Source organism: Trichosurus vulpecula, chromosome 5 (assembly GCF_011100635.1).
Source record: "Trichosurus vulpecula isolate mTriVul1 chromosome 5, mTriVul1.pri, whole genome shotgun sequence".
Taxonomy (NCBI): Eukaryota; Metazoa; Chordata; class Mammalia; order Diprotodontia; family Phalangeridae; genus Trichosurus; species Trichosurus vulpecula.
In genome coordinates this window covers 303,287,746-303,314,727 of record NC_050577.1, presented here as the reverse complement: position 1 = coordinate 303,314,727, position 26,982 = coordinate 303,287,746, and the positions used below count along the sequence as shown (strand labels likewise).

Genomic DNA, 26,982 nt, shown 5'->3' with positions numbered 1-26,982 from the left:
GCTCACTGACTGATTCAGGTTTATTTTGGGGTCAGTGGGGTGAGGTTAAACAACAAACTTATCCTCTATGGGATGGTGCAGCCAGAATGCTCTGCAGGCAAGATCCAGGTGCTTTCTGGGGAGCCAGCAGCCACATTCTGATGTTCTCAGGAGAACCAGAGATGAGAGCAGGCCTTGAGGTCTACCATGAAGGGTCTGGGTCCAAGTGACCCATGTCTCGGCAGTGTGTCTGTCAGGCACCTAAGAGCCAACAGCTCTCTACCTGTACACACTCACCCCCACACTGCCAACCCATCCCCAGGTACAGACACCTCCTCCCTTGGGCCGAGAGCTGGCTAACACCCCCAACTCTGCCCAGAGAGGCCCTTTTGGCCCATCTCCCCTTTCTGGGCCTGCAGCCTTTTAGGACTGAAGGCAACCACTAGGCGTCCCCCTGCCAGGGTGATGCCCTCGATGTGGCCAACCTCCCCGACACCTGCCCAGCCAGAGAGGGCACAGCCCACCGTTTAAAACAATCTCCTTTACTATTAGACAGATTGGTGGCTTCAGTTATCAAGGCCCACAGGAAGACTCCAGGAGCCAGCTGGAGACAGGGCCAGGGCTCTCTGGTGAGATGGAAAAGCAGAGCCAGCTGCTTCCGCCTTGCCCCTGCCAGGCCTGGCCCTTAGCAAGAGGAGGTTAATGGCAGGGCTGCGGGAGGGGCCCAGGAAGGGATGCCTGGCCTAAGGGAAACAGGCAACAGGGTGGGTTTGTGCTTGGCTGAAGCTCCCTGCTTTGAAACAGGATGAGGAAAGCAAAGGGCTTGGCTGGCACCAGGCCCCTGCCCCCTGCCCTTTACCTTGGCTCCAACAGGAGCCTTCTCTGGGGCAGGTGTGAAGTGGGAGCCTGAGCAGAGTCCCAAAGAAAGGGCAGGGAGCTGTGCAGATGAGGGGCCTACTCTGGCTGTTCTATCACCGAAGGCTCCCGCCCTCATCCTCCTGGCAATTGTCTGGGTTCAGGCTTCCTGGACAGTACTCCTTCATATGAAGGGTCTCTGGAGGGCTGAGCAGCTGGTAAACCCTGCCATAACAGAGGCTGGGTCCAGCACAGCCCCTCCTGGAGGCTCCTGAGGCAGTTGTGATGAGGGAAAGGGAAAGAAGGGGCTGCAGTCCCAGGTTCCTACTCTGCTGGGCCCAGCCCCCAATGGAGCAAGGTATGGCTGAAAGGAGAAGCCCAAGTACTCATCACCCATTTCCCTCCTGCCCAGCCCAGCCTCCTGGGCCTCCCTCCTTACCCTCCCAGCCCAGAGCTCAGAGAGGCCAGGGCCAAGAAGGCTTGGCAGAACTGGGCAATGTCTAGTCGTCCCTTTCTTCCCAAGTGGGGGTCTCTGGAAGCCAGAAGAGCAGGGCGACGTCAGGGATGCCGCAGGACAGCCTGCAGGTCATCAGGCAGGGAACCAATGACGGTGTCGATGTACAGAGCCACCTGCTGCAGCGTCTCCTCCTTCACCGGAAGCCGGTGAGCCTGGGCCTGGATCTAGGGAAAGAGAAGGGATTCCTGAGAGGGAAAAATCCAGCTCTGTCTCTCCACGGAGCCTCAGGCCCCACGTCTCCCAAGGTCTAGGCTTCTTGGGGCACAAAGAGGGGCCTGGCTGCTCAGAACACAGGAGAATGTGCACATTACAGGCCTCAGCATGGTGGAGAAGGACCTGAGGTGGCCAGAGGGAGGAAGGGAGGGCAGGCCTGCTCTGGTATGCCTCCCATCCTCTTCAGGGGGGAGGAAAGGGGGGAAGGAAGAAAGGGGAAAAGAGGGGAGGGAGGGAGGAAGGAAAGGAAGCAAGGGAAAGATGAAGGAAGGAAGGGAAGAAGAGAGAAAAGGGAGGGAGGGAGGAGGGAAGAAGGAAGGGAGGAAGGAGGGAGGGAAGAAAGGAAGAAGGAGGGAGAAAAGGGAGGGAAGAAAGGAGGGAGGGAAGGAAGAGGGGAGAAGGGAAGAAGAAAGGAAGGAGGGGAAGAGGAAGGAAGAAAGGGAGGAGGGGAGGGAGAGAGAAAGGCAGGAAGGAAGGGGTGAGCAAGAAGGGAGTGAGCTTACAAGCTTTTCTCGGAGCTTCAGGACCAGATCGACAATCTCTACTTCAGACTTGTCTTTCATCCAGGTTAGGATGTTCTGCAGGAAGCAGACAGCAGGGCTGTGCTGACCTCTTTCTCAGGCCTGGGCCCTTCCTGGGTGGCCCCTTCCAGCCTTGTTCCCCTGCACTAGTCCCCTGCTCATCAGGCCTCTGGGGTCCACTCATCTCTGCCCAGCTCTACACTGGGGGCTTTATTTTCTGACATCAAGTCTACACCTGCCACCTCTGCAGCACCCCCACCCCCATTCCTTTCTGTTTCTGCCCCCTGGAGCCATGGCAGAGAAGGTGAGTCCTCTAAAGACAGGCCGGCTCCCTGTCTTCTCTCCTCCAGGAGAAGCAGGCCTAGCACCCTCCCGTGGCCGCCTCTTGGGTCAGCCTTCAGTTCTCTTCCTGTCCTGGTCACCTTCCTTTGAAGCCGGGCTCCTCCCCTGGGCTCCAGGTCTCAAGGACTCTTCAGGTCTGGTCATTCAGCCAGTTCTGTGGCCCGTCCTCCATCTTGTCCACACGGACAGCAGGAGGTACCACCGAGTACATGTTCTGGGGTGCTCTGGCTCTCCTGATTCCTCAGGACTCCTCCCCCTCCCTGGCCCTGGCACCTCCTCAGCTGCCAAAGCTGGGCATTGCTGTCTCTAAGACATCTTTCTCATCTGCCCACCTACACCCACAGCCTCCACCTTGGTCCCTCCGACTCTGGGCTGCACCCCACTCCCTGCCTAAGGGCTGTGGTGGCCCCCTATTGCCTCCAGGGTCAATCCTGGGTTGCTTCTTTTAGCCGCGCCAGCCCCCCATCCTAGTCTGAGCCAATCCTTCCAGACTCGTGCATCCTCTGTGACTCAGTCTTCGGCCGCCCCTGCTCCTCCATCTCACATTTCAGAGCCCCTCCCCCCCCCACCTTCTCCAAAGGCCCTGAGGCCTGAGTCCATTCCCTCTGGGGCCTGGCTCATGGCACACTGATAAATGTTTGGCAAATGATCCATAACAGTGTCTCCCCATCTGCCAGCCCATGTACCCTATTCCAAACACTCCCTCTCTCCTCTGAGGCTGGTCCCCCCCACATCCCACCCTGTCTCCACTCACCGCCTCACAGATCACCTCCAGGTGCAGCGCCTCCAGCTTCTGGGTCATCTCCCTGTGCCGCTGCCGGTACCAGCCATCAAAATTAGGAGACTTGAAAAACCGCCTGCCAGGAGAAAGACGGTCACCCTGGGGTCAAGCCCTCAGTTCCAAGAAGCAGAGGGAGCAGCCGTGTTGGTGAGCCACGTAAGCCCCAAGGCCATGGCTCAGGGCACCAGGTTCCAGGGGAGTTCAGCTTCCTTGGACCCAGATGGTCAGACAGTCAGAGGCAGAAGGGCCTGCACCTCCTAAAGCAATCCCTGAGGAGTGGTGAGCCAGCCTCTGCAAGTGGCCTGCTCCCTTGGTGCAGAGAACACTGCACATGGAGGGTGGAAGGCTCGGGCTCAGATCCCGCCATGGCTATTTACCAGCTGGGCAGGGCATCTAACTTCTTTCAGCCTCAGTTTCCCCATCTGCAGAATGGGAATAACGGTACCTACAGTGCCCCCCTCCCAGCACACCTGCCGGGAGACTTCACAGGAGGTAAATGGCATCTTCACTGCTGGAGGGCCAGTTTCTAGAACAGTCTTACTCCAGGTTCTGGGGCCACGCCAAATGTGGCTCAGCCCTCTCTGGCCTGACGGCCTCTCATATACAGTTCCCCTTTCGTTCCTCCTTTCCCCGAGCCTCTCCCCTGCCCCAGCCTTGATGCATCCCTACCTGTACAAGCCTAGCCAATCCCCCTTGAGGACACAGGTAAGTTGGGGGCCAGCATGCTCCAGGCTCTTCAGGAAGTCATCCTGGCGGAAAGGACGGATCTGGGGGGGAGTCTGTGGCAGAGAAGAGCTCTGAGGGCCTGGCCCCCAAGCCTGGCACACAGCCTGTTGGTCCTCTGAGCCACTAAGGGCTGAGACACAGAGCCTGCAGCTGCGGAGGCTGAGTTGGGGCAGGAAGCCGCTGCCCGCGATGGGATGAGGCCGGGGCTGGACGAGGCCCCAGGGACTCACCTTCCAGGGGGTGATGGTCCTCTGCAGGGGCATCAGGCTTGCTATGTAGTGCTCCTGAGGAGAAAGGAAGCCCTGGTCACCCCCAATGGCCCGCCATCCCTAGCTGCCAGGGCTGCCTCTCTCCGACTCCCTCCATTTACTTGGCAGAGGCCGAGCTCCTGACACATCTCTCCCATTAGGACGGGAGCTCCCTGAGCTTTGTACCCATAGAGCTTCACTCAGCTCCTGGCATACGTTAAGTGCCTAAACAATGCGCCACTGGGCTCTCCATGTTGCTCCCTTCGTGGTCCACTCCAGAGCAGGACTCAGGGGGATGAGCCAAACCCAGGCCAGGATCCACAGTTCCCGAGATGACACGGGGTATTTGGGGAAGAGTGCATTCCCACTCACCAAGGGAATGATGAAACTCTGTGTGAGTTCCAGGAGGTGTCGTCGAACCAGCGCGCTCTGCACCTCTGAAGGACGCTTCCTCTGGATGCCCTGCAGGGAGAGAGTGCCCAGGACCCCTTCTTCCTGCTGCCAGCCTCAGCTGAGGGAAAAGGACACTTGGGACATGAGGCAGGGGGCACTCACCTTCAACAGCCTCTTAATGAGCGTTTTGTCTTTGTGCAGGTAGGTTTTGTAGGACGTGTAGAGCCCTGGGGGAGAGGAAAGTCCCATGGATGGACTTCCTGGGGCTGCCCCCAGGCACTACAAGGCCAAAGCAGTTTTCCACAGCAGGCTGGGAAGAGTATGAGACCTGAGAGGTCTTGTCCCTCCAGGGCAGGCAGGCCAATCAGCTCACCCTGGCTGGCTTCCTTCCCTGCCCCTGTCCCAGAGATGGCCCTTTCTCCTCACCTGGCTTGGTGTCCAGGGTCTTCAACTTGGTCAGTTTCTTCATCTTGACTTGCTTGGGAAGGTCTCCTGTAGAAACACATGCTTGCTGTGCCAGGTGTCAGGGAAGGCCCAACCTGGCAGCTGGCCGGGGAGGGGGGACCTGCTAGAGCCCTTGGGGTCTCGTAAGAGCCACACTGGAAATTCAGGAGTGCCGCTCTCCCTGGTCCACGGCCATGGGGCAGCATGCCCTGGGGTGCCCGGTCCATCCCAGGCTGGAGATGTGAGGAAGTTGTTCTGTTTCTGAAGAAGCCTGGGCTCATTAGTCTGCACTCGGTCTCTTGGGTGCAGAGGAAGGCCTAGGGAAGGGCTTGGGGAATGCCCCAATTCCTCCCCTTTCCCCACTGCCCCCGAACACACAGTCGCTGAGAAGTAAGATCCAGCCTTACTCTGGGCTGAGTTGATGACGGTCCTCAGACCCTTATCTCCTTCTAGTTCTGCGAGAGGACAACTCCTGAGCACACCTGCCTTGTCCCCTCTGTTCACAGCTGGAGGCCTGGGGCACTCACTGGAGCCTCTGTCCTGAGCCTCACCTGACATTTTGAGCTCGCCAATCCTGAGGATGTGTGGCCAATGCTGAAGTGTTTTGATAAAGAAAGGATTTGTGACTCCCAGGACAACATTGGGTCTAGAGAAAAAGAAGACACAGAGTGACAGAGAGAGGAAAGGAGCGAATAAGGGAAGATGAGGCTGAAGAGAAAGGAGGGACAGCGTAAACCTATGATGGCCTTGTCCTACCACCGAGTGTCACCCTGGGGCCGAAGGGCTGGAGGGTAGAGGTGGGCACTCAGGGGGCCAGCAGCTGGAGGGCAGAGGGGGGCACTCAGGAGTCCGGGGCCAAGGGGCTGGAGGGTAGAGGGGGGCACTCAGGAGGCCCAGGGCTGAGGAGCTGGAGGGCAGAGGGGGGCACTCAGGGGGTCCGGGGCCGAGGGGCTGGAGGGCAGAGGGGGCACTCAGGAGGCCCAGGGCCGAGGGGCTGGAGGGTAGAGGGTTGGGCGGAGGGAGGGGGACACTCACGGGGCCTGGGTCCGGGTAGTGTATTCCTTGAACTCACTGTCATGGATGGTAAAGTAGGGTCGGTAGTCACAGCAGAACTTGAGGGGAGTCAGACAGCTACAATGAGAAGGCCCTGTCAGCCATCAGGCCAGGCCACCGGGCCGGGGCCCTAGATCCAGCCCTCAGAGGTCTGAGACTCAGGGAAACCAGCGCCTGACCTCTCCAGGGACCAGGGGGTCCTGTCAGGGTTTCTGTGGCCAGGCCGGCAGAGGCCTGGATGGGTGTTTCTCGACATGGCCAGCCTATGGTACATACTGTAGGCTGCCAGGGGAGCTGAGCCAGGTACAGCACAGGCCACTGAGAAGGGATGGCAGTGCTGGAAAGGACCTTAGAGGAAGCTAGCTGGGCTCAAACCCAGGGTGTAGTCTTCAGCATAACCCACCCTGGTCAATACAAGTCAAGTGACAGCAGAATTCACAGAGCTTGGAGTGGGTGGTGACCTCAGAGGTCAACAAAGCAAGGCCTATGTGGGCGAGTCACCAGGCCTGGCTTAGGTCAGAAGCCCGCTCTCTGGGCTCCTCTCAGCCACTGGCATGGCCCTGTACGGAGGCTGTCCCAACATGGAGGAGAGCACTCACAGGCCATTTCCAAAGGGCATTCCCCACAACCCACCGCTATGATGTGGAGTAGGTGCCAGAATTAACTCCATTTTAGAGATAAGGACACTAAGGCTCAGAGAGTGAAGAGGCAGCCCCCTGCACCATCCCCCCACCCAACACCAAGGCAAGGGAAAGAGAGGCCAGGTCCAACTACGGTCCTAGAGTGAGTCCTGGCACTCTGGGGGCCCGGCCAGGCCTACCAACCCTAATCTCAGGGTGCCACCTACCTGGTCAGAGCCAGCACCATCTCTGATGAGATGGTTGGAGATGGTGCCATGACTACAAGGGGCTCCCCCAGGAGCATCAGCTCCCACAGCAGCTGGATGTGAATCAGCACAGGCTGGAAACACCTGTCAGCAAGAGCCGGCAGAGAGGGGTCAGCAGCCAGGCAGGCAAGGCCTGACCACACAGCTCCCGGACACACTCCCACCAAGCTGGCCTGCCTCCGAAACGCTTCCCCTGCCCTCTGGCTTTCTCCAGCTCAGGACAATGGACTCACAAGGTCTGGGGAGTCCAAAACCCCATCCATCATCCCCCCTTGGCTTCTTACGGGCAAAGCTGCTGCTTGGGGCAGGGGAGGGCATGAGTGATGGGCACTGCTCTCCACATGGAGGGCCACAGCTGAAAAGATGGATGTGGGACGTGACCCCAGCGCCTCGTTCTACTATAGGATGATGCTTCTTTTATTTCAGTAGTTCTTAACATCACGATGACTATTTGAATGTAATTATTTCCACTGTAATCCTATAGATTTTATTTTGAGCTTTTACAAATATGCTTCTCATGTGGCATGGGTGGGTTTCTTCAGACTGACTGCCCACGGGGTGCAGGGCACCCAAAGGTGAAGAATCCTTGACCTATGTTGAGCTTGTGCTGGAGTCTAGGCCTCTCCTCCTCAGGAGGCCACCCTGAGGCTTGAAGCTTTTTGCTGGGTTGGCTCCCTGGGGTCCTCACAGGCAGCCTATTGACCCCTCAGGCCCACTGTGTCTCAAGGGTGGTTGTGCTGAGACTGTGCTCATGCAGATCTGTTCCATGGGCTGCCAAAGGCATGAGGGCTCAGACATGGAGCATTTGGAGCAGAAATGACCTATCTGTGCTCTCTCTGCTGGCTGGTTCTCTTCCACACTCTTTGGCCTACTCCCCCATGAAGCAAGAAAGGAAGGATACAATAAAATCGTTTTTCCCTCATAAAAAGAAGCCAGACTTCCCAGGCCTGAATGTGGGGAGAGGAAAGACCACACCAAAATAAAGCAGCTGCCTCAGGTGGGGCCCCGGGACCAGCATCCAAGCCTCCTGAAGCCCTACTGCCTGGACTGTTGGTGGGAAGCTTGGTGTGTCCAGTTGTGAAATGGAGGGAACCATCTGTCTCCTCTCAGAGGAGAAGCAGGGACTGCAGCATTGAGGACTTGGATAGGAGGCAGGGGAGGTGACAGCTAACATCACCATCTGAACTGCTGGAGCTTAGATTCTCATCAGCTACCATTGGCAGAGTCCCACCTCTCAGCCCCCTGGTCCAGGAGACAGGCCCAGGGACAGCCCCTTCTCCCCCCTCCCCCAACACTGGTCCCTCCTCTCTCAGCTAAACTAGTGTCCTGGATTGAGGATTTCCCAGGAGACTCCTCCCTGCCAAGGGAGAGGGGAAGGTGATGAGCATGGCCAGCAGGCACTACTCATGGAGGTCACCACCCCTTCCTCTGGGCCTCTGCACATCTTTTGCATCCTTTGTGGCCCAGCCCAAGTCCAAAAGTCTTTGCTCCTGATAGCTGATCCTTCCCTGTGGCCTTTGCTTTGGACCATACCCGCAGTGTCCTCACCACTCAGAGGCTCCCCCAAGCTGCTCATGCTGCTCTCTGCAAGGTCACTCCTGACCCCCTCGTTGCCAAGTCTGAGAAGGCCTCTCTCTCTTTGGCCTCTGACCTCTACAGCATCTGATCCCACTCATTGACATTACCTTCAGGAAACTGCTGTCCTACTGGTCTGATGACTGCAATTTATTGTTTGGGTTTCATGGGCACCTTTGTTTTTACATCCTAGGGATTTCCAGATATAAGCCCCTGCCTTTGTACGCTCAAAATAAAAGCCTTCCTTTGTACCAAAGATCTTTTTTAAAAATTCAACCAAAGCCATTGCCATGAATGGCTTTTGACACCAGACAAGACACCCTTCTCCCCTAGTGCCCAGTCCCCCACTTCTCCAATGAGAGGGGGGCATATTTTCGTATCTCTTCTCATTGGGCCCTCCTTTGGTCTCCTCTTCCTCCGTCTGATCACTAATGAACATCTTCCCTAAGGACTGGTGAGCACCTGATAGCACCACCTCCTCCCATGATGGTGGCAGTGGCTCCTTTTGACATTTCTAAAGTGCTTTACCAACAGGATCCCACCCTGGGAGGCGGGTGGTCTTCTGATCCCCATGATCACAACTTCTCTCCCAAGGGTCAACCCACAATCCCTGGGATCTACTGGGGGGAAGGGCCCCCTCAAAGATCCTACTTGACCAGGAATCCCTACTACTCCATCCCCCAGCTCTCTTTGAAGCAGAAGGCCCTTGACACTGACCGTACTTACTGTCCAGGCTCTCACCATGGGGAAGCCTTCCCTGGCATCCACACTAAATCTGCCTTGCTTCCATTCCCTCCACCCAGTTCTGCCTCTGGGGTCAAACCGTAAAGTGTGTCCCTCTTCTCCAATACCTGAAGGCAGTTCCCCTGGCCCCTGGAGTCCTCTCTTCTCCAGGCTAAACAATTGCATTTCACAGAGAATCTCAGTGGGAAGAGACCTTGGGGCTATGCAGCCCAACCTTCCATTAGAGCCTGCCAGACTAGGGGGCCCCCAGCATCTGCCTGAAAACCTCCAGGAAGGCGCAAACCCTTGAGAACAAAAGTGAGGCAGTTCAGTCCACTTCCGAATCACTAATTGCTGGGATGCTTTTCCTGACCTCCAGCTGACATCTGCCTCTCCGCCATCAATCAGTCCCTTCAAATGACCCTTGTGTAGGCAACAAACCACTGGAAGAGCTGGTAAGGAAAGCTTTAGTGCACTTCTCAGACTTCACCACATTGGCTCCGATTGAGGGCAACTTCTCTGGCCTGGATACCACTGATACCACTCCTCCCCCTTTAACACCACACACAGAGAAAGAGTGAGCCACCAGTTTGTACACCCTTGGACCAGAAGCAGAGAACCTGATAGAAGAAAGAGGGGGCACGCAGGGACATTCAAGGGGAAGCCCTCACATCATCTTTGTGGCCCCCTCTTGGGAACCAGAGCTGACAGGGGCCACGGTGGAATGCCAAGGAATGCTCTGGCCTGAGGGGAGCTCAGGAAGCACATGCTGGAAGCAGACACAGCAACCCAACAAAGGAGAAGTCTCTGGGTTGAGCAGGTGCTAAGGATGGTCACAGGGTGCGGAGGAGCCAGCCCGGCCTCAGCCTTGCACACCAGCACCAACAAAAGGGGTCTGGAAATCCTCAATGCTTTCCCCTTGTGTATGTGGGGGTTAAGATGAGGGTTACATGCTAAATACAGAACACAATGGGGTGGTCTCTGGCAGAGGAGGGCCCTGCTGAGAAGGGGAAGAGATGGTCTGATGATTTACATGCCCAGGTACAAGTTAATGCACTTTCTGTCAGGTTAAATAAAGCCTGCCTCCATTTGGCAGATCACAAGCCGGATGCTTGAGGTGGGGCTGAGGCCTTTCATTGTGTGGTGAAACCCAAACCTCAGCCAAATTCTGATGGTTCAGAGGGAAATCTGGGGTAGGGGGAGCGAGGGTATGTGTGTGGGACAGAAATAAGCCAGAGATTTTGGGAGAATCTCCTTAAATTGGTCTCCTCTGGGAGCCTGGAGAAGCCCAGCTTCTGGTCTATGGGTTAATTGAACAGCATCTTCTCCAATTCTCTCACTATCCTGGTCACCTTCTGGACACACCCCAGTGTGTGTGGAAGTCTTTCCTAAAGTGGAGTGGCCGGACCACCTGACAGTTTCACCTCCCTTCCTTCAAGGCAGCACCTCGTCTGGGAGTGCTGGCTCCTCAGGGGCTACCACCTTAAGACCAGAGGCTTATACTGAGTTTTAAGGCCTCTCTGACCCCAGATCTTTCCCCCAGCCTGCACCTATGCAGGGGATGTTCTGAGCCCAAGCAGAGAGCTTTATGGTTCTCCCTACTGAATGTCATCTCACTGGATCTGGCCTGTGGTGTTGGACCTAGGCTCTGCTATCCAGAGTGCCTGACATCTCTCCCAGCTCGAAGCTTCTCCTGTTGGGGCCTTCATCCATACTCAGGGAAAAGGGCTGGATGGGTCACGGCCAACGATGATCCCTCTGCATTCTGCCAGAGGCCTGCCTCCTGGCTGACGTGAACCCATTCCTCGCTGCTTTGTGGGTCTGGACTGTACTCTTGATGAACTCCAGTCTTTCCCAAGTCAAACAGGAACAAATCTCAGGTGGCTACAGCATCACCCTCATCCAAGCTGCCCAATCCTCTTATCAAAGGAAGGAAGGAGGAAAGTCTGACATGGCCTGTTCTTGATGAAGCCGGATGGCTTTTGGGATTGGTCCCTGTTTCCCTTTCACAGGGCTCCCCAAAACTCTCCTTAACAACAAGGTAGATTCTAGAATTTTATGGGAAAGGAAAGTCAAGTTCTAGATGAATCTAGACAGAGTTGGTCGGTTTGCCCTTCACCAGTCCCATCTCTCTGAGGTCACTGGAGCAGCCCAGCAAGGACTCCATTTGCCAGTTCTCCCAGTGACCCCAGGTGTATTTCATGTGGATCTGGGGATCTGAACACAGGGAGTGTTGTGGCCAGAGGCTGCCCAACCAACTTCTCACTTATATTGGGGAGATATCTGGTCCCTGATAGTAAACTCTTTTCCCTGCAAAGACCCTTCTCTTTGGATGACAAACGAGAGGTGGATAGGCAGTTTGGCTTTCTCACCATGGCCCCACCTCCCACCCCTCCTTCCTGACCTGTCTGACACTTGTCCCCTTCCCTCTAAATGCAGGCCCCTCCTCACTAACCTCTCCAGAGTCTCTCATGGAGCTAGACACAGAGTCCTGCCCTCACACATCCCTGTCCAACCTGCTGCCCAGTCTGCCTGACTCAGCCCTTTCCTCTCCGTTCCCAGGGTCATTGCCACACTTCAGCTACTCCTTCCTTCTTACCTCCCCCTCCCCAACCCACCCAATTCACTTCTCCAAGACTAATCTGCCTAGTGCCCGGCTTGCATTTGTGACTGCTCTGCTCAGACTTTTCCTGTGGCTTCATTCTATCTATGGGAATACAAATTACCCTGCTTAGCTCAGCCCTCCCAGCAATCCTTCTCCCCAGCTGCTGTAGTGCCAAACCAAACGTGACAGCTAACTGTGACTACATGCCTAGCTGCCCTGGCATACTTTGGGCTTTCCCAGTGCCCTGTCTTGCTCACGGCTTTTGCATCATCTAGAAAACGATCTCTTCACATTCCTGCCAACGAGGGTCACATCTACCCTTCCAGGCCCACATCCAAAGCTATCTTCCCCCAATTCTGAGCACTCTGGTGGTGTGCTATGCCCCTCCCTCATTAGGCTGTCAGCTACCTGAGTAAAGGAGCCATGATTGCAGTCCCCTCTAGCCCATCCACCTCCCTCACACAGCAGGTACCATGCAGATGAACACCGGCTTAGGGAACACTTACACAGGTGATCCATGTTCTGAACTCTTACCTGAAAAGATCCAGCTCATTAACACTGGAGAGAACCAATGGAGCAGGGAGCAGGTTCTGGATGGGAGAATAAAAACTGTGAGAGTTGGCATTAACCCCAGGACTGACACGTGCTCCAGTGAGGCCCAGCCAGCCTCAGCTGGGGGACCAGCTCTCCCTTCCTCATCCTGCTCTCTAGAGCCTAGCCAGGAAGAGCGGCAAGTACCTGGCCAAGGGGCAGAAAGTGGGGACCGCAGCTCCAGGTGGCAGCCAGGGCCAGATGAGCAGATGGGGCATGAAGAGCAATACCCTCAAGATCTAAGTTCTACACACAGCTCTGGAAGGAGCTGGGGGATGAGGCTACTGTTTGTGTGTTGTGTATGTGTACGCACACAAGGACATGAGAAGTCCATGGCCCTGGAGACAGGACCAAAGGAAGAGGAAAATAGCCCACATGGGGCCTCTTACCTCCTGGTTAAATTGCTTTACAGGGCTTGACTCTAACTTGTCTACACGGGACGGGATCCGTACCTGGAAGGGTCAGGGTTAGGATTAGAGCAGTTACGTGGGCCAACAGAGGCCAGCCCTCCTCAAACCCAGCTCTACATCATCATTGCCGCTGTGACCACAGCAGTCAGGCAGTAGACTCCTTGTTGGCCCAAGCCCGGTCTTTGCTCAGCTCAGGCCTGCTCCATGGAGGAATGGGCAACTCCTCAGCTGTCCTGGGGTGGGCCAGCCAGCCAGCCAGTTCAGACTTGAACAGAAGTCTAGAGTGGGAGGGGCACTTAGAGGTCATCTAGTCAAAGCCCCTGCCCCCTGAGGGGTCATCCAGCCTTGGCTTGGACACTTGGAATGGAGAGACTTGAGCTTTACAAGGCAGTGACTTTTTGGACAACTCCAACTATTAGAAAGTCTCCTCATAGGCTACACCTCAACATGCCTTCCTGTAACTTTCCTTGGTCATCTTGGTTGTGTGCTCGGGCCAGGCAGGTTTCCTCGTGTCACCAGCCAAGCCACAGCCCAGCGGGACTCTCCTCTCCCTAGTTTGCACTGGCATAGGGAACTCTCAATGAGGAAACTCCCTCCACCAGTGCAGATTGCACACCACCCGACCAGCATTTCCAGCAGGCATTGTGCTCATTATGGGGGAAGGGCGAGTCTGACTTTCCTGGGTCACCCAGAGGGTGGCTTGTCTGGGTCCCACAGGCATTACTGTCAGACTAGGGACCCGAATTCAGGTCTTCTGACCCCGAGGCTGACCTTTTCTCCACTGTCACACCAGCCTTTTTGGCCATCGCACTGACTCATGAGGAACTTGTGTTACCTAAACCTCCCAGGATTGTTCACAGGAACTCGTATGACCAAAGCTCCCCGGATTTGAGGACTTGGGGATTTTACTTTTTAGACCTAACTGTAGGAATCACTGGAGATTCCCACTGCCACCTGGTAATTCATTTCTGGAATCTAATCTGTCGTGGAGGGGCTTAGACCATCCTCCCAGGTATGAATCAGCATGGTGGCCTCAAACACTGACCTCATGTAGCTTCTGCCTGCCTGTGTTTCCTCATCTGTGAAGTGGAGATAATAACAGCACTGACCTCCTAGGGTTCTTGTGAAGATAAAACTAAATAATGTTTGTAAGGGGCTCTGCAAACCTTATGTTTACATCAACGCGAGCTATTATTGTTAGTGGGCTTAGACTCTGCCTCTGCCACTGACTAGTCGTGTGACTGTGGGCAAAGCCCAACGTCTCTGGGCCCGATATCCGACTGGTGAAGTGGGACCACCCCCACCTAGGGTTCTTATAAGGATTGCATGTGAAAGTACTTGAGGATCTTAGATCTCATATAAATACTGCTCGCTATTATTCACAAATCCAATAAACAGTCCTAAACATCTTACCCAAATGGTCGACAACACTGAATCCCTGGGCCCTCCCCTAAAGACCTCATGCTATGCCAGAGGCATCGCTCAAACCAGATTAAATTGGAATTGGGAAAGAGTTCGCCAAATGAATAATCCAACAGAGCACTGGCGATGTGAATACATGGTTCTCTAAGCCAACACTGGACTTGCAGGATCCGTTTTTGTCTGGGTTTGGTCCACAAGCACTAGTCTATGGGCTCCTCGTCCACCTAGCACTCTGAGCACTCAGCAGGACCACAAGGGCAGCATGAGGGCCTTCTGCTCCCTTCCTAAGGCCTAGGCGTGCTACAGTGGTCCTGGCTCATGTCCAGCTCATCGTTACCTGTATGACGACTCCCATCACTGGTAGATTCAGAGTCTGTCCTGGCACTGGGGGCGGCCACTGGTCGATCTCGTTGCACACTGCCAACATACATCAAGGCAGAGTTAGGAGTGGACCCAAGCAGCCAGGCCTTCCCAAGACCTGAGCACCACTCATGCCAACGATAGGCATCTGGAGAGCCTGCACTAAACTGCCTGGGCTCTTAACTGACTGGCTCATGGCCGGTCAGAGCTCTGGGCACCACAGGAGCACTCACTCACTAAGAGAGAAGCCCTAGGCCTCATCTCATGGCACCACAGAGGGGGCTTTTTTAAGACCATGAGCCCGTAGAGGAGCCTATGGGTCTAGCACCCAGGGCACCTCCCTCCACCCACCATGAATGTGCCCTCCTGACCCCCTGACTGCTGGTGAGGCCTGCTCAAGACATGTGTGGGCTCACCCGCTTCCAAGCATGGAACCAGCTTTTCAAAGTACTCAGGAGCAATGAGGTTCAGCAGCGACTGGAACAAATTCACATAGGGCAGGCGGGACACCAGCACCAGTGACTACAAGGGAGTCAAGGGAGGAAGGTTAGTGGCTAAAGGGACTTCTTCGTGGACGCCTCCTGCTTTTACATCACTGTCCTTCTCCCTTCCCACTTTCCTTAAAAACTAGAACCCAAACTATAGGGCATAGCACTGCCCACGGTCGGCAACATGTGCGCCATCCTGCCCTAGAGAAGCAGCGGGGGACAGTGGGCAGAGCTCCCGACCTGAAGTCAAGAAGACCTAGATTCGAGCCTGCTTCAAACATGCCTGGACCTCAAGTTTCTCTCCTCTGTAACATGAAGGGTTGGACTAAGGATCAATCAGGTCTTCCAGTTCTAGGTCTGAAATCCTGTGGTCTGGTGGCTGCTAGCCATAGATGGGGCCATTGTGCATTCTGGGCTGGGCCCCCTCAAAGCCCCATCCTGGTGGGGGGCTGTATCTGAAATGGGAGAAGCCACTAATGCCATGACCCTCACGTGGGACAATTATGGAAAGAAAAAGCTGGGAGTGATGGAGGAAATGGACAAACAATGTGGTCTGTGCCCTGGACTGGTGGTCTCCTCTGCCCCTAATCCTGCCCTGGTGCTGCACACTGGAGCGCCCACTACCACAACTGGCTGTGACTTCTAAAGCATGATTTCAGAGAACCCCACAGCATGAGCCAGCAGGCTCCTCAAATTCCCCTGACTGGACCTGTCATCACGCTTGAGCTGTTGGTGGGCAAGGAGGTGAAAGGGGACTGCAAACAGCTGGGGTACTGGTCTGGGAGAGGCTGCTAGCAGAGCTCGAGGCCCTCCCTGGGGTACCTGGTCTTACCTTCTGGAAGTAGCCTCTCTTCACAGCACTGTCTTTCACCTGCCTGAAGTACACGTAGCCAAAGAAGTGGGCAGCCTCTCTCTGTCAAAGACAGGTAGCCATCAGGCAACATCCCAGGCCAGAGCCATTCTCTTCCTGCCCACCAGCCCCCCGTCTGCTGCCCTCTCTGCCAACGGGGAAAGGCCCCAGAGACAACGACCATGGTTAAGGCATCTCCTCACCCCTTCCCCACAGCAACTCGTAGGCTCTGAGACATAGAGAGGAAGACCAAACAGAGACCGGACAAACCTGCCAAGAAAATTAATGGCGGCTGGGCTTAGCATGAAGACTGATGCATCCCTACTTAGTGGGAAGCCACAGGAGGGCAGGGACCACCTGCCTTCTTCACCTTCTGCCTTCCACAAACTTTACACCACTCCCACCCCCACCTCCCTCCAAGGATGTAAGTTCTTGCTGAATGAATGAAACAATGGGGACTTGGAATTTGCCTTTTTGTTAAGAGTCAGACCAAGCCCAGGCGGTGATCAGGATGAGCAGAGGAAGAGAAGGGGAGAGGAAGAGAAGGGGAGAGGAAGAGAAGGGGAGAGGCAGCTCCACTGAGGTTTGCTTCCCAAGCCCTCAGGAGGGCCAGGGGAAGCTCGCATGGTGGTAGGCCAAGCAGAAGTGTCCCCAGAGCCTGGAAGCAGGTGCCTTGGGGTCCCAGGGCCCAGAGCTCCTCCTGGGCCGAGCAAACCTCCCAGGTATGGGGGAAGCAGGCAGAATGAAGAGCCTCTGCCCTCAGTAGGATGGAACAATCCTTGGACTGCTGAGGGCCCAGGCCCTCAGTCTGACCACAACCTGCTCCTTCCTGTTCTGAGGCCTTGGCTCGGTGTGTGGAGGGGAGCCTAACGTGTGGCCAGAAAGGCTTTGAGACAGGCCAGCAACAAACAGGTCTGTGTCTGCAGCTCCCAGACCAGTCCAGCTGAGGGCCCACAGCCCCAGCTGCTCAGAAAAGACACATGTCTCCTAGTCCATGTGGGCCAAGAGTGGGATCTGCAATGTGGCCAGAGCTCCCATAGCAAGGAGACCTTCTAAGTACTGGAATGCTATTCTGTAGACATGTCATGCCCCTTAAGAAATCGTGTGGCCCACCTCCTCCTACTGCATTAAGTGTCTGTGGGGAGGTCTGCCCCGTGATATCTGTAGGAGCCAGGGGACAGAGGCTGGACCCCACCCCCCCATCCTGCTATGGTCCTCGGAGAGGTCCCAGCCAGGAGCGGCTCACTCACCTGCAGGGTGACAGGAGCCCCTCTGTTATAGCCATCTTCGTCATCGAGAGAGTGGGGGCTCCTCTGTCCCCCAGACTGACGCATCCGGAAGCTAAACTGGGTGTCCCCAAGGCAGCCTGAAAGAAGCAAGGCCTGAGCCAGTTACCCAAGGCATATGGGTGGCCCTGGTGCTGAGCCTCCAGGGCGCAGCACCTGTGCTGGCAGAGAGGAAGCACAGCAACAACGCCCAGTGGTTCGAGGGTAGTTCCAGCCGTTCTGTATGCCTCGCTGAGAGCTTGAACCCCCAGGGGCCCTGGGGAGGAGTCCTGAGCAAGGGGAAAACTTGTTTTCAAGCTTAGGAAATGAGTGACCTGTGCCAGGCCTTGACCTCTGCAGCCCTGGCACCCTGTCTGTGCAAAAAAAACCAGGACAAGGAAAGTCCCCTTCCTGAGCCTGCAAAGCAGCCCTGCGTTCAGTGAAGAAGCCTGATAAGGAATTCAAGAAGGGGCCCGAGGCTGAGGGCCAAAGATCACATGACCACCATGAATCTGAGGGGTTCCAGGAAAAGCCAAGAGGCTTAAGCCACGAGGAGAAACTTAACAGTGTCTTTCTCTGCCTTGCCACAAAGGAAGATTCCAAGGTCACCTTCCTTCCTCCCTGTGACTGCTCCTCTGGCCCCTACTCAGATCCCTCTCTGCTCTCTCAGACCTTTTCTGAAAACATCCTCCTAAAACAGAGGATTCCCATCATGGCCTCTGGCATCATAAGGACACTGTGTCAGGCCCCAGGTCCCTGAAGCTTCCATCCAGGCGCAGTCAGCAGCCTGGGGACACCAGAAAGTCCGCTCCAGATGACAGGCTCAAGTGTTTCCTCCCTGAGAAGTTATAGCTGTGGCCTGTGGTGCCTGGGGCAGCAGTGCCTTCCTTGGTACAGAGGTGCAAAGCCATGGGGTGTGGGGGAGGCTGTCTGCCTGTCTGCCCCCCAGGAGCAGGACAAGGAAGCAGGGCCAGGCCCTGCCCTTCTCGATCCCAGCCATGATGTCTGAGCATGCATGTACTAGTGAGCCAAGTGCCCTGCCACATACAAACAGAGGCTTGGGGCCTGTGACACAGGGATAGGCCTCCCAGGGCTGTAGTGGAGAAAACCCGTGTAAAAAGTAAACTAGCTCAAACACGAGAACTAGGACCATCCTGGCCATCATGGTGCATCCTCTGCACTGTCATCTCAGAAGATACACACACAGCACCCTGACACACTGGGGGAGGTGCGTCCCTATGCTATGATATGGGCACCTCGGCCCACACTCTGTTCCCTGCTGTGTGCCCTGGGCCTTCCTTCCTAATTCTGACAAGCCAGGGAAGCAGAGTTGCCTACCTGAGTAGGAGTCAGGAAAAGACAAGTAGCAGATGCTGGTTTTCTGTAACAGACAGGAAAACACAATGAAACTGCAGGCTGTTGCTGTGTGAAGGGCCCTGCCAAGGGTACAGGACACCTACCTCCTTCTCTGTCAGCATGGAGTCATAAGGGTACACCAGCTGTGGAAGGAAACAAACAGAACAGCAAGTTGTATCAGGGTCTCCCGAGAACGCTCGGTAAGGAGGGATGCATTTACTGGTCCGTCTCGGAGAGGAAGGGAGACACCAAACAGCACTCAGCTCTGTTAACAACATGAGGAAGCCCAGGCTTCTCTATTCCCTCCCTTCCATGTCCATTATTACAGTAGAATTAGCCTGAGATCCTCATGGCGAACAAAGCTGCCACACTGACAACTCCAGGCTGCCCTGGGGCTTTCTTCTCCATAAAGACAGGGACAATTGTCAGACTGATGAGCTCAGTTAAAAGCCAGCATACTCGCTGGGCTAGGATACAGCTGAGCGGCATCATCCTCGAATGTGAGAGGGGGAAACTGAGGCACACAAAATGGGAAAATAAATAACACCCAAAGCCCCAAGGCAGTCAAAAAAGCCTGAATTGGGATTCTGACACCAGGGCCAGGGCTGCAGGAAGGCCTTCTTTTACAATTAGTTTTTAATGAGACAGGCAAAGCAAAGAGAAAAGGAAGTTTTCCCAGCAATGATGGGCTACAGGTGTTTCAGGTGAGCAGAGGATTTGAGAGCCCAGCTGGAGGGAATGAGGAGTTTGCTGACTTAGCAAATCAGCTTTCCTTAAACTGCCTGGAATCGTTCTGGAGGCTGTCCCAAAGTGAACATGGCAATCCTGCTTCCAAAATAAAGAGAGGAAGGATGAGGTTTCTGCTCAAGCCCCTCCTGCCCCTGCCCCTGCCTCTGCCTCTGCCTCTGCAGCGTGATTGGGGGGCAGCTGGGAAGGGCAACGGTTGGCAGACACTGAAAGGCCCACATGAGGACTGGGCAAAGGAATGTGAACTAAAGATGAAGAGGACGAGAAAGGCCCATGTGTCGTATTGTGGGGATGGCCCCAAGAGCAAATGGGAGGACACAAGGGGAGGTCATCTTGCTTTCAAGGGCACCAAGACAGGATGAAGGAGCTGATCAGAGGACAAGACTTGGGTGTTATAGGATACACATACTCCCACAAATGGGTCCTGCCACCTGCCTCCACTGTGAAGGTTTCAAATGTGACATCCCCTCTCCCCTGCCTTTTTTTTTGGTAAGGAAAATTTACTCATTTGTTTTTGTGGTAAAATGATGCATGCAAAGCACTTTTCAGACCTTAGACTGTCATATAAATGTGATGTCATTGTGATGATTATGATAAGGCCTCTTTACTAGTGGTGTTTGGTGCAAGGGTACTCAACTTATCCAAGGTGGTGAATGCCATGGAATGGACCTTAAAATTTCCAATTTAGAATTATATCTCAACGTAAGAATCTAGACACATCTGGAAACGGTTAGTATGTTAAATACGTATCAAAGAAGTATCAAATTATACTCTACGTCAGTGGTAGAAACATCCCTGCACTGACTTGGAAAACCACGAATTAACATTTATTTACATTGTCTTACATTTTTATTTGTTTTAAATGTTGAACATTTCCCAATTGCATTTTAATTTGGTTCCATGATATTGACAGGATCTCTAACTTTGTTTTTGTTTTTAAGTAAATTTTTATTGATATCTCCTGTTTCTTACATGATCAGTTATTCTGAGTATCCCTCCCTTTGCCTTCCCAAAGAGTCATCTCATATAATAGTATTTTTTAAAGACAAAAAAAAGGAAAAAAAAGAGGAAAAAAAGTCGGAGCAACTAATGAATACACTGAAAAAGTAGAAAAACATGTGCTGTGTGCAACCCCCGGGAGCCTCTCCCCTCCACCAAGGGGTGAGGTGGGGGTGTCTTCTTAGCTGTCTTCATTCTGGGTCTAGTCCTGCTGGACCGTTATAATTTTGCTACAATACACAGTAACAGCAATATTGTACAAAGATGAACTGTGAATGACCTAGCTATTCTCAGCAAAACAAAGATCCAAGACAATTCTGAAGGACTTATGATGGAAAATGCTATCCACCTGCAGAGGAAGAACTGAGGGAGTCTGAATGCAAGCTGAAGTAGACTTTTTTATTTTATTATTTTGGGGTTTTTGGTCTGCATTTTCTCTTGCAACATGACTAATAAGGAAATGTTTTGCACAACTGCACATGTATAATCAAAGTGCTTGCCTTCTCAAGGAGGGAGAGAATACAGAACTAAAAGTTTAAAAATGTTAAAAATTTTTGTTTATATATATAATTGAGGAAAAAATAAAATAAGACAATTTTTGTTACATTTACTGTGGTTTTTTGGTGCGTCATTTTTTCCCCACTTACGTTGCTGTAGTCATTATGGACAATTGGTTTTTTGGCTTCACCGACTTCATTCTGTATCAGTTCATATAGATCTTTCTATGCTTCTCCATATTCCTCATTCACATTTTTAACAGCATAATAATGTTCCATCATAGTCACATACCATAATTTACTGAGTCATTTGCCAATCAATGGGCATCTACTTTGTTTCCAATTCTTTCCTTTATAATAGCACAAAAAGTGCTCCTAGAAATATTTTGATGTTATCTGGGAATTTTTCCTATTGACAGCTTCCTTGGGGGTATATACATCTTGTAACAGTGTCTCTGGTTCAAAGGGTATGGGCATTTTAGTTACTTTATTTGCATGATTCCAAAGTGCTTTCCAAAATAGTTGTAACATTTCACAGCTCCACCAACTCAGTGTGCCTATCTTGCCATAACCTCTCCCACATTGAATGTCGTCATCTCTTTCCTTTTTTTTGGTCCTTTTTTGACAATTGCCAGGATGTGTTAAAAACTCAGGGCAGTTTTGATTTGTATTTCTTTTAGTATTAGTGATTTGAAGCATTGTTTGATGTAGTTGTAAATACTTTGCAGTTCTTTCTGTAATACCTGTTTCTTTCTATCCTTTGACCACTTATCTACTGAGGAATGACTGTTAGTTGCATGTACAATTAGAATGTATCATAGTGTGTGATGTAGGGTGTTGGTCTAATTTTTGTCAGACTGCTTTCCATTTTTCCCAGCAGTTTTTTACCAAAAAAGGAGCTTTTTCCTAGGTAATTTATGCTTTCAGGTTCTATAAAGTATCCCATGGTAGTCTGATTGTTATAGCATTGAAAGTATAAATGAACTTTGGTAGGATTGTCATTTTTTATTATATTGGCACGGCCTAGCCATGAGCACTGAATATTCCTCTAGCTCTTTAAATTGTTTTTTATTTCTTTAAGGAGAATTTTGTAATTGAATCTATATGTCCTTTTTGTGCCCTGGTTGTAGTTCTCCTCTTAAAATAAGGCTCATAAAATTAAAAATGAGTCATGCTATCATATCCTGCCTCTCCATACTGGAGAAGTAGCACACCCAGGGCTGGACTCAAGAGTCAAGACCTGGGTTTTTTTTTTTAAAGACAGGAGAGAAATGGGTGTGTCTGTAGGCAGCAGTGTGGAAGGAGATAAGACAACAGCAAAGATGGTAACAGGAACAATCAGGAGGAGACAAGGGTTGGCATCAAGGTACATGTAGAGGCACTGGTCTTAGCAGGGTGAAGGGCCACTTCTTCATGTGAGACAGGAGGTAAAGGAAGACTCCTACATGTGAGATGAGGGAGAGAAATGGGAACTCTCAGGCAAATGGCTCCAATTCTGGGAGTGAGTCTGAAATGAGGTGCTCAGGCAGGAGGGTGGGTGGCCATGGGAGCCACTGCCACAAGGAGTGGAACAGCAGATGGACTAGAGAGGAGGAGAATGTTGGCCTTGTTGCAGTGAGCGCCCAGCAGAGATGAGACAACATCCATCTGCAGTAGGCTGAAGTCAGCTCTGTTTAATGATTTCCTCCAGTTCTGTTCGGAGGTACATGAGGAGGAATTGGGGGCAGAGGGTGTGAGCTTTGGTAAGAGTGTGATTGGTGACGGGACAAAGGGGGCAACGGGTTAGAGATAGTCCAGTGTTTAGTTCAGCTAGTTCACCCAGGGGTCAAGATAGGGAAAGGAGTGTACTGAGAGATGATGGATATGTTGTTGGCTAGTGAAAAGAGGGCTGGAGAGCATGGAGATCTCATGCTGGGCACCAAGGCACAGGGAAAGATGGGATGGCAAAAGAATATGATCTGATTATGGGATTCTGGAGTTTATGAACCCCAAACTAGGTGTGCCAAGATTAAGGATGTGACCATCTGTGTTCATGGCAACTGAGCAGATTGAGGGACTGGGAAGGAAATTTGAGGGAGCATCAGTATTTATGAATTTTTATGTTTAAGAGCCAGGAGCAGTGCACAGAATTCTGCCTGGAGTCAAGAAGACCTAAGTTCAAGATGAATAATCAGGCCTCATTTACCAGCTGGGCAGCCCTTAGCAACCTCTGTCTACCTCTAAAATGGGAATATTAATTCATATCCAACAAAAATTGCTGGGAAAATCAGAAAGCAGTCTGGGAGAAATTAGGTTTAGACCAACACCTCACACCATACACCAAGATTAGCTAGAAATGGATACATGACTTAGATATAAAAGGTCCTATGATAAAATAGAGGAGCAAGAAAGGCAATTCCTCTCAGATCTATTGATAAGGGAAGACGTTACAATCATGCATGAGATAGAGAAGATCATAGAAGGTAAAATGTACAATTTTGGTCACTTAAAATGAAAAAGTTTTGCACAAATAAAACCATTGTGACTAAAATTAGAAGGGAAGCATTGGGAATTAGGAGGATTTTGGGAAATTAATTGGGAAAAATTTTGCAGCAAGCATCTCTGATAAAGGTCTCATTTCCAAGATGTATAAGGAATTGATTCAAATTTATCAGGGCAATTGATAAAAGGTTAAAGGCTAAAATTAAGTAGTTTTCTTTCCTTTGTTTTTTCTAAAGCACATAAAATAATGGAGAGGGGGTAAGAACAATGTATAGGATAACACCAATATTATAAAGACAAACACCTGGGGGAGACTTCAGAACTCTGATCGATGCAATGAGCAACCAGGATTCCATCTGCTGCCCACATCCTGTCGGAGTGACTGAGTGGCAGAATGAGACTCGGGGCTCTGGCCAGGCAGAACTGTGACTGGTTTCATGAAGCATATTTGTTACAAGGTTGGTTGTTAATGTTTCCAGTCGGGGAAGGACATGGGAGGGACAGAAAACAAATGCTTGATAACTGAAAAAAGGCAGATGAAACGGAATTTGCCTAAGAAAAGACAGAGCAGGGGTGGCTTTCTGCCAGAAGCAGTCTAGGGGTAGGAAAGTCTCTGCTGACCAGGCCACCCTTTCACTTGGGTGGTGCAGCTCTGCAAGGACTCTGATGCTTGCCTCTAAACCAGCCAAGCTGGCCTCTCCCTGGAGGCTGAGAACATGTCAGCTCTTTACGAGTTACACAGGAAATTTATTCATCTTTGGCCAGTTTGGGTGACAGAGGCTGAGGAGTGCGCAGAAAAGGAAGGAACAGTGTGGGCCCTGCCATCACCCAGGCCTCCAACTGTAGCCCGAGAGGTCGTCAGGGCTCTGGTGGCTTTGAAGGCTTGTCTGTCACTGAGGCAGAAAACCAGCCAGAAGATCAGAGACCCAGAGCTGGAAGAGACCTCAAGCCCCTTCAAGCTCTGAGAAGGGGAGGCATCTGCTTGAAGGCACACAGATCATAAGCAGCAGTCAGGATGCCAAGATTCCAAATTCTGACTGCTTCCCCAGTCCTCATCTCAGAAGGAGTAAAGCCTTTATTAAATGCTTAACAAATTAAATGCTGAGCACCTGCTAAGTGCTGGGGCCCTAAAGACAAAAGCCAGACAGTTCCTGCTTTCAAGGAACTCCCATTCTAATGGGGGAAGACAAGACAGAGGAAAGAGTGCGGCTCAGGACACATGAAAGGTCCCCTGGTCCTTGGGGGTTGGTGGCAAAAAGTGTGGTAATACATTTTCTTGTATGTACTTTCCACTGGACTCAAGAGTGCCAGTGACACTCGGCCAAGGTCAGTGCCAGGCTGTTCTTTTCCTTGCTCTTTGCCCTGCTGCAGGATGTGTGCTGTCTACTTCATTCTTCAGTGTTTTCTGTTCATTTCTGGGCCAGGGTCAGGCAGCAGTCCCTTAGTCAGCAAGGCCACTGACTGAACAATAACCATCTCCCTGGGATATATGTGGATTCTGCAGATACCAAGGACCTTCTGTGAACTAGCACAAATAGACCCTATGACTCTGGGAAGGGGTGTGTGTGTGTGTGTGTGTGCGTGTGCTTGTGCTCGGGGTAGATATATTGTCCGGGAGTGAAAAGAGGGCTGGAGGGCGCGCACGCGCGCGCGCGCGCGCGCGCACACACACACACATATATACATTCTCTCTCTCTCTCCCCTGCAGCCCAGACAAGGGGTGCTCCCAGGTCCCACCTTCCCCCCTTTCTGTTCTCTTCTGACCCTCACTCCTCAACTCTTTCTAGTTGGCTTTTTTTTTTTAAACTAGAAATACTCCTAATCAATATATGGAGAACTGGAATGGATTTTGTCGGCCATGCATGGCTAGCATAGTAGGAGATCTGTCTGCTGGTCTAGATGGATGTTACCCTAAGGACTGAGAGGCCCAGGCGAGGGCAGACAGGTGACTGAAGGGAACTCGGAGGGCTGAGGACATACACAGGGAGTCTTGGGGTTGAGGGAAGGAAACTACAGATAGACAGCATAGAGGGGAAGTATTTGGGTAGTCATAGGATTTAATGAAAGTGTGCGAAGGCAACAAGAATGCAGGAGTTTTACGACCTTGATTTTCAATGCTCAGAGCCCGTCTGTACCCTCCTGCCTAAGACCCTTCCGACAGAGGACATCCAGGCCTGGCCCGCACTTAGAATTCAGCTAGGCCAGATTAATAGTACTGGATGTCAAATCCACAACGAACCTGAGGCAGTGGTAGGGACAAAGGGAAGGTACAGAACAAAAAGGAGACTATTTGTCCAAAACAAACTGAATTTGACAAATGGACAGATGTTTTTATTAAGTGCCTCGGCATTCATTGGTAATACAGAGATGAAAAACAGCCTGTCTGCCCAGTCCAATGGGGAGTACACTGACAAGCAAGATAAAAGGTAGAACAGGACCTGGAATGGGACCTGTGGTTAATGACAAAGTGCTCTGGGCAGCTGGGGGAGGGAGGGAGGAGGGGACAGAGCTCACTTTCACTGGGGAGTGAGGCAAGAGCTTCTGGGAGGTAGCAGCAAAGAGAAACAGAGGAGGGCGGTCCAGCTTTGCCAGAACATAAAGGATGTGAAGGAAAATCATAAGAGATGCGGCTGAAGCAGAAATCCCTATTGTACTTTGTAAAGAATCCCAGAACCCTAAAGTGGGGCTTATGAAACTGGTGAGGAATCAGCCCCAAATTTAGAAACCAGCTGATTTTTTTAAGATTTCAAGATTTTATGTTTTAAACAACATCGTACCAGTAAATGCTATAAAGTAGTAGATTTTAAGTGTAAACCACCATGGAGGTCCCCAGGGACCGGAGAAGACTTCCTGGAGGGAGCAGCCCTGGGCTAGGCAAAGGTTTTGAGAGGCAGAGATGGGGAGAGAATGCATTCTAGGCACAGCAAGTAGCCAATATAAATGACGTTTGTCTCACACCAAACCGCATTCAGAAATGAAGCCCCAAGCTCCCTACTTATTTGAACCCTGGTGATCAGCCGGAGTGCCCTGCGCCACTGATACAAATTATCCCAGTGTCGTTTCCCCTCCACCCCCATGGTCATCTGGAGCTGCCTTCCCCTGACAACAGGGCATCCCCATTCCATCCCATCCCATTTCCTGCTGTGCTCCTCTCCTCCATCAATGTTCATCCAGAGCTGCCTTCCCTTAACTCCAGGGCAACCCCATCCCCTTTTTCAAACTTTTCTTCATCTCACCCCACGACCACACTGTGCTGGCTCAGTCTTTACCAACTGTCATATTCCCCATCAATCTGTATCAGTCCTTTCAGTCTCTCCCCTCTGAGTCTCCTCTTCCTTAGAGATGAGTCAATCTGGACTCATCAATTAGTGATGAGAGAAGCCAGAGCTCACGTCCTCCCCCATCCCATCTCTGAGGACCTCCATGGTGATCCTTCTCCTTCCCTGTTATCTTTGCTCCTAATGCGGAAAGGACCAGGGGCTGGGCTGAAACTGCTAGTTACCATAGTGACCCAGCAACTACATTTGCTGAACAACGCTATTTTAGAGTCGGAAGTGCTCAAACTCCTGCCAGGGAGGAATTCTTTCATAGGATTATTGAGAGTCATCAGGCCTCTGTTCAAACACCTCCAGGTGGGAAACTCACATTTTAATTG

At 52.3% G+C, this 26,982-nt stretch overlaps 1 protein-coding gene across 1 annotated transcript in view; it reads right to left on the bottom strand.

Moving 5' to 3' along the window:
- Positions 1 to 505: 505 nt before the first annotated feature.
- The window catches only part of DENND6B (DENN domain containing 6B), a 29,370-nt gene continuing 2,893 nt past the window's right edge, over positions 506 to 26,982 (bottom strand). The window contains exons 3-21 of the mRNA XM_036761697.1: positions 18,708 to 18,746; positions 18,586 to 18,628; positions 17,233 to 17,348; positions 15,965 to 16,045; positions 15,061 to 15,166; positions 14,622 to 14,701; positions 12,842 to 12,904; positions 12,396 to 12,451; positions 6,920 to 7,042; positions 6,055 to 6,150; positions 5,571 to 5,665; positions 5,002 to 5,067; positions 4,738 to 4,802; positions 4,555 to 4,644; positions 4,165 to 4,218; positions 3,878 to 3,987; positions 3,182 to 3,284; positions 2,068 to 2,142; positions 506 to 1,515 (exon numbers count right to left, since the gene is read on the bottom strand). Of these exons, the coding sequence (XP_036617592.1) occupies positions 1,393 to 1,515; positions 2,068 to 2,142; positions 3,182 to 3,284; positions 3,878 to 3,987; positions 4,165 to 4,218; positions 4,555 to 4,644; positions 4,738 to 4,802; positions 5,002 to 5,067; positions 5,571 to 5,665; positions 6,055 to 6,150; positions 6,920 to 7,042; positions 12,396 to 12,451; positions 12,842 to 12,904; positions 14,622 to 14,701; positions 15,061 to 15,166; positions 15,965 to 16,045; positions 17,233 to 17,348; positions 18,586 to 18,628; positions 18,708 to 18,746 (1,584 nt within the window). The 3' untranslated portion in view covers positions 506 to 1,392. The remainder of the gene's footprint in view (positions 1,516 to 2,067; positions 2,143 to 3,181; positions 3,285 to 3,877; positions 3,988 to 4,164; positions 4,219 to 4,554; positions 4,645 to 4,737; positions 4,803 to 5,001; positions 5,068 to 5,570; positions 5,666 to 6,054; positions 6,151 to 6,919; positions 7,043 to 12,395; positions 12,452 to 12,841; positions 12,905 to 14,621; positions 14,702 to 15,060; positions 15,167 to 15,964; positions 16,046 to 17,232; positions 17,349 to 18,585; positions 18,629 to 18,707; positions 18,747 to 26,982) is intronic.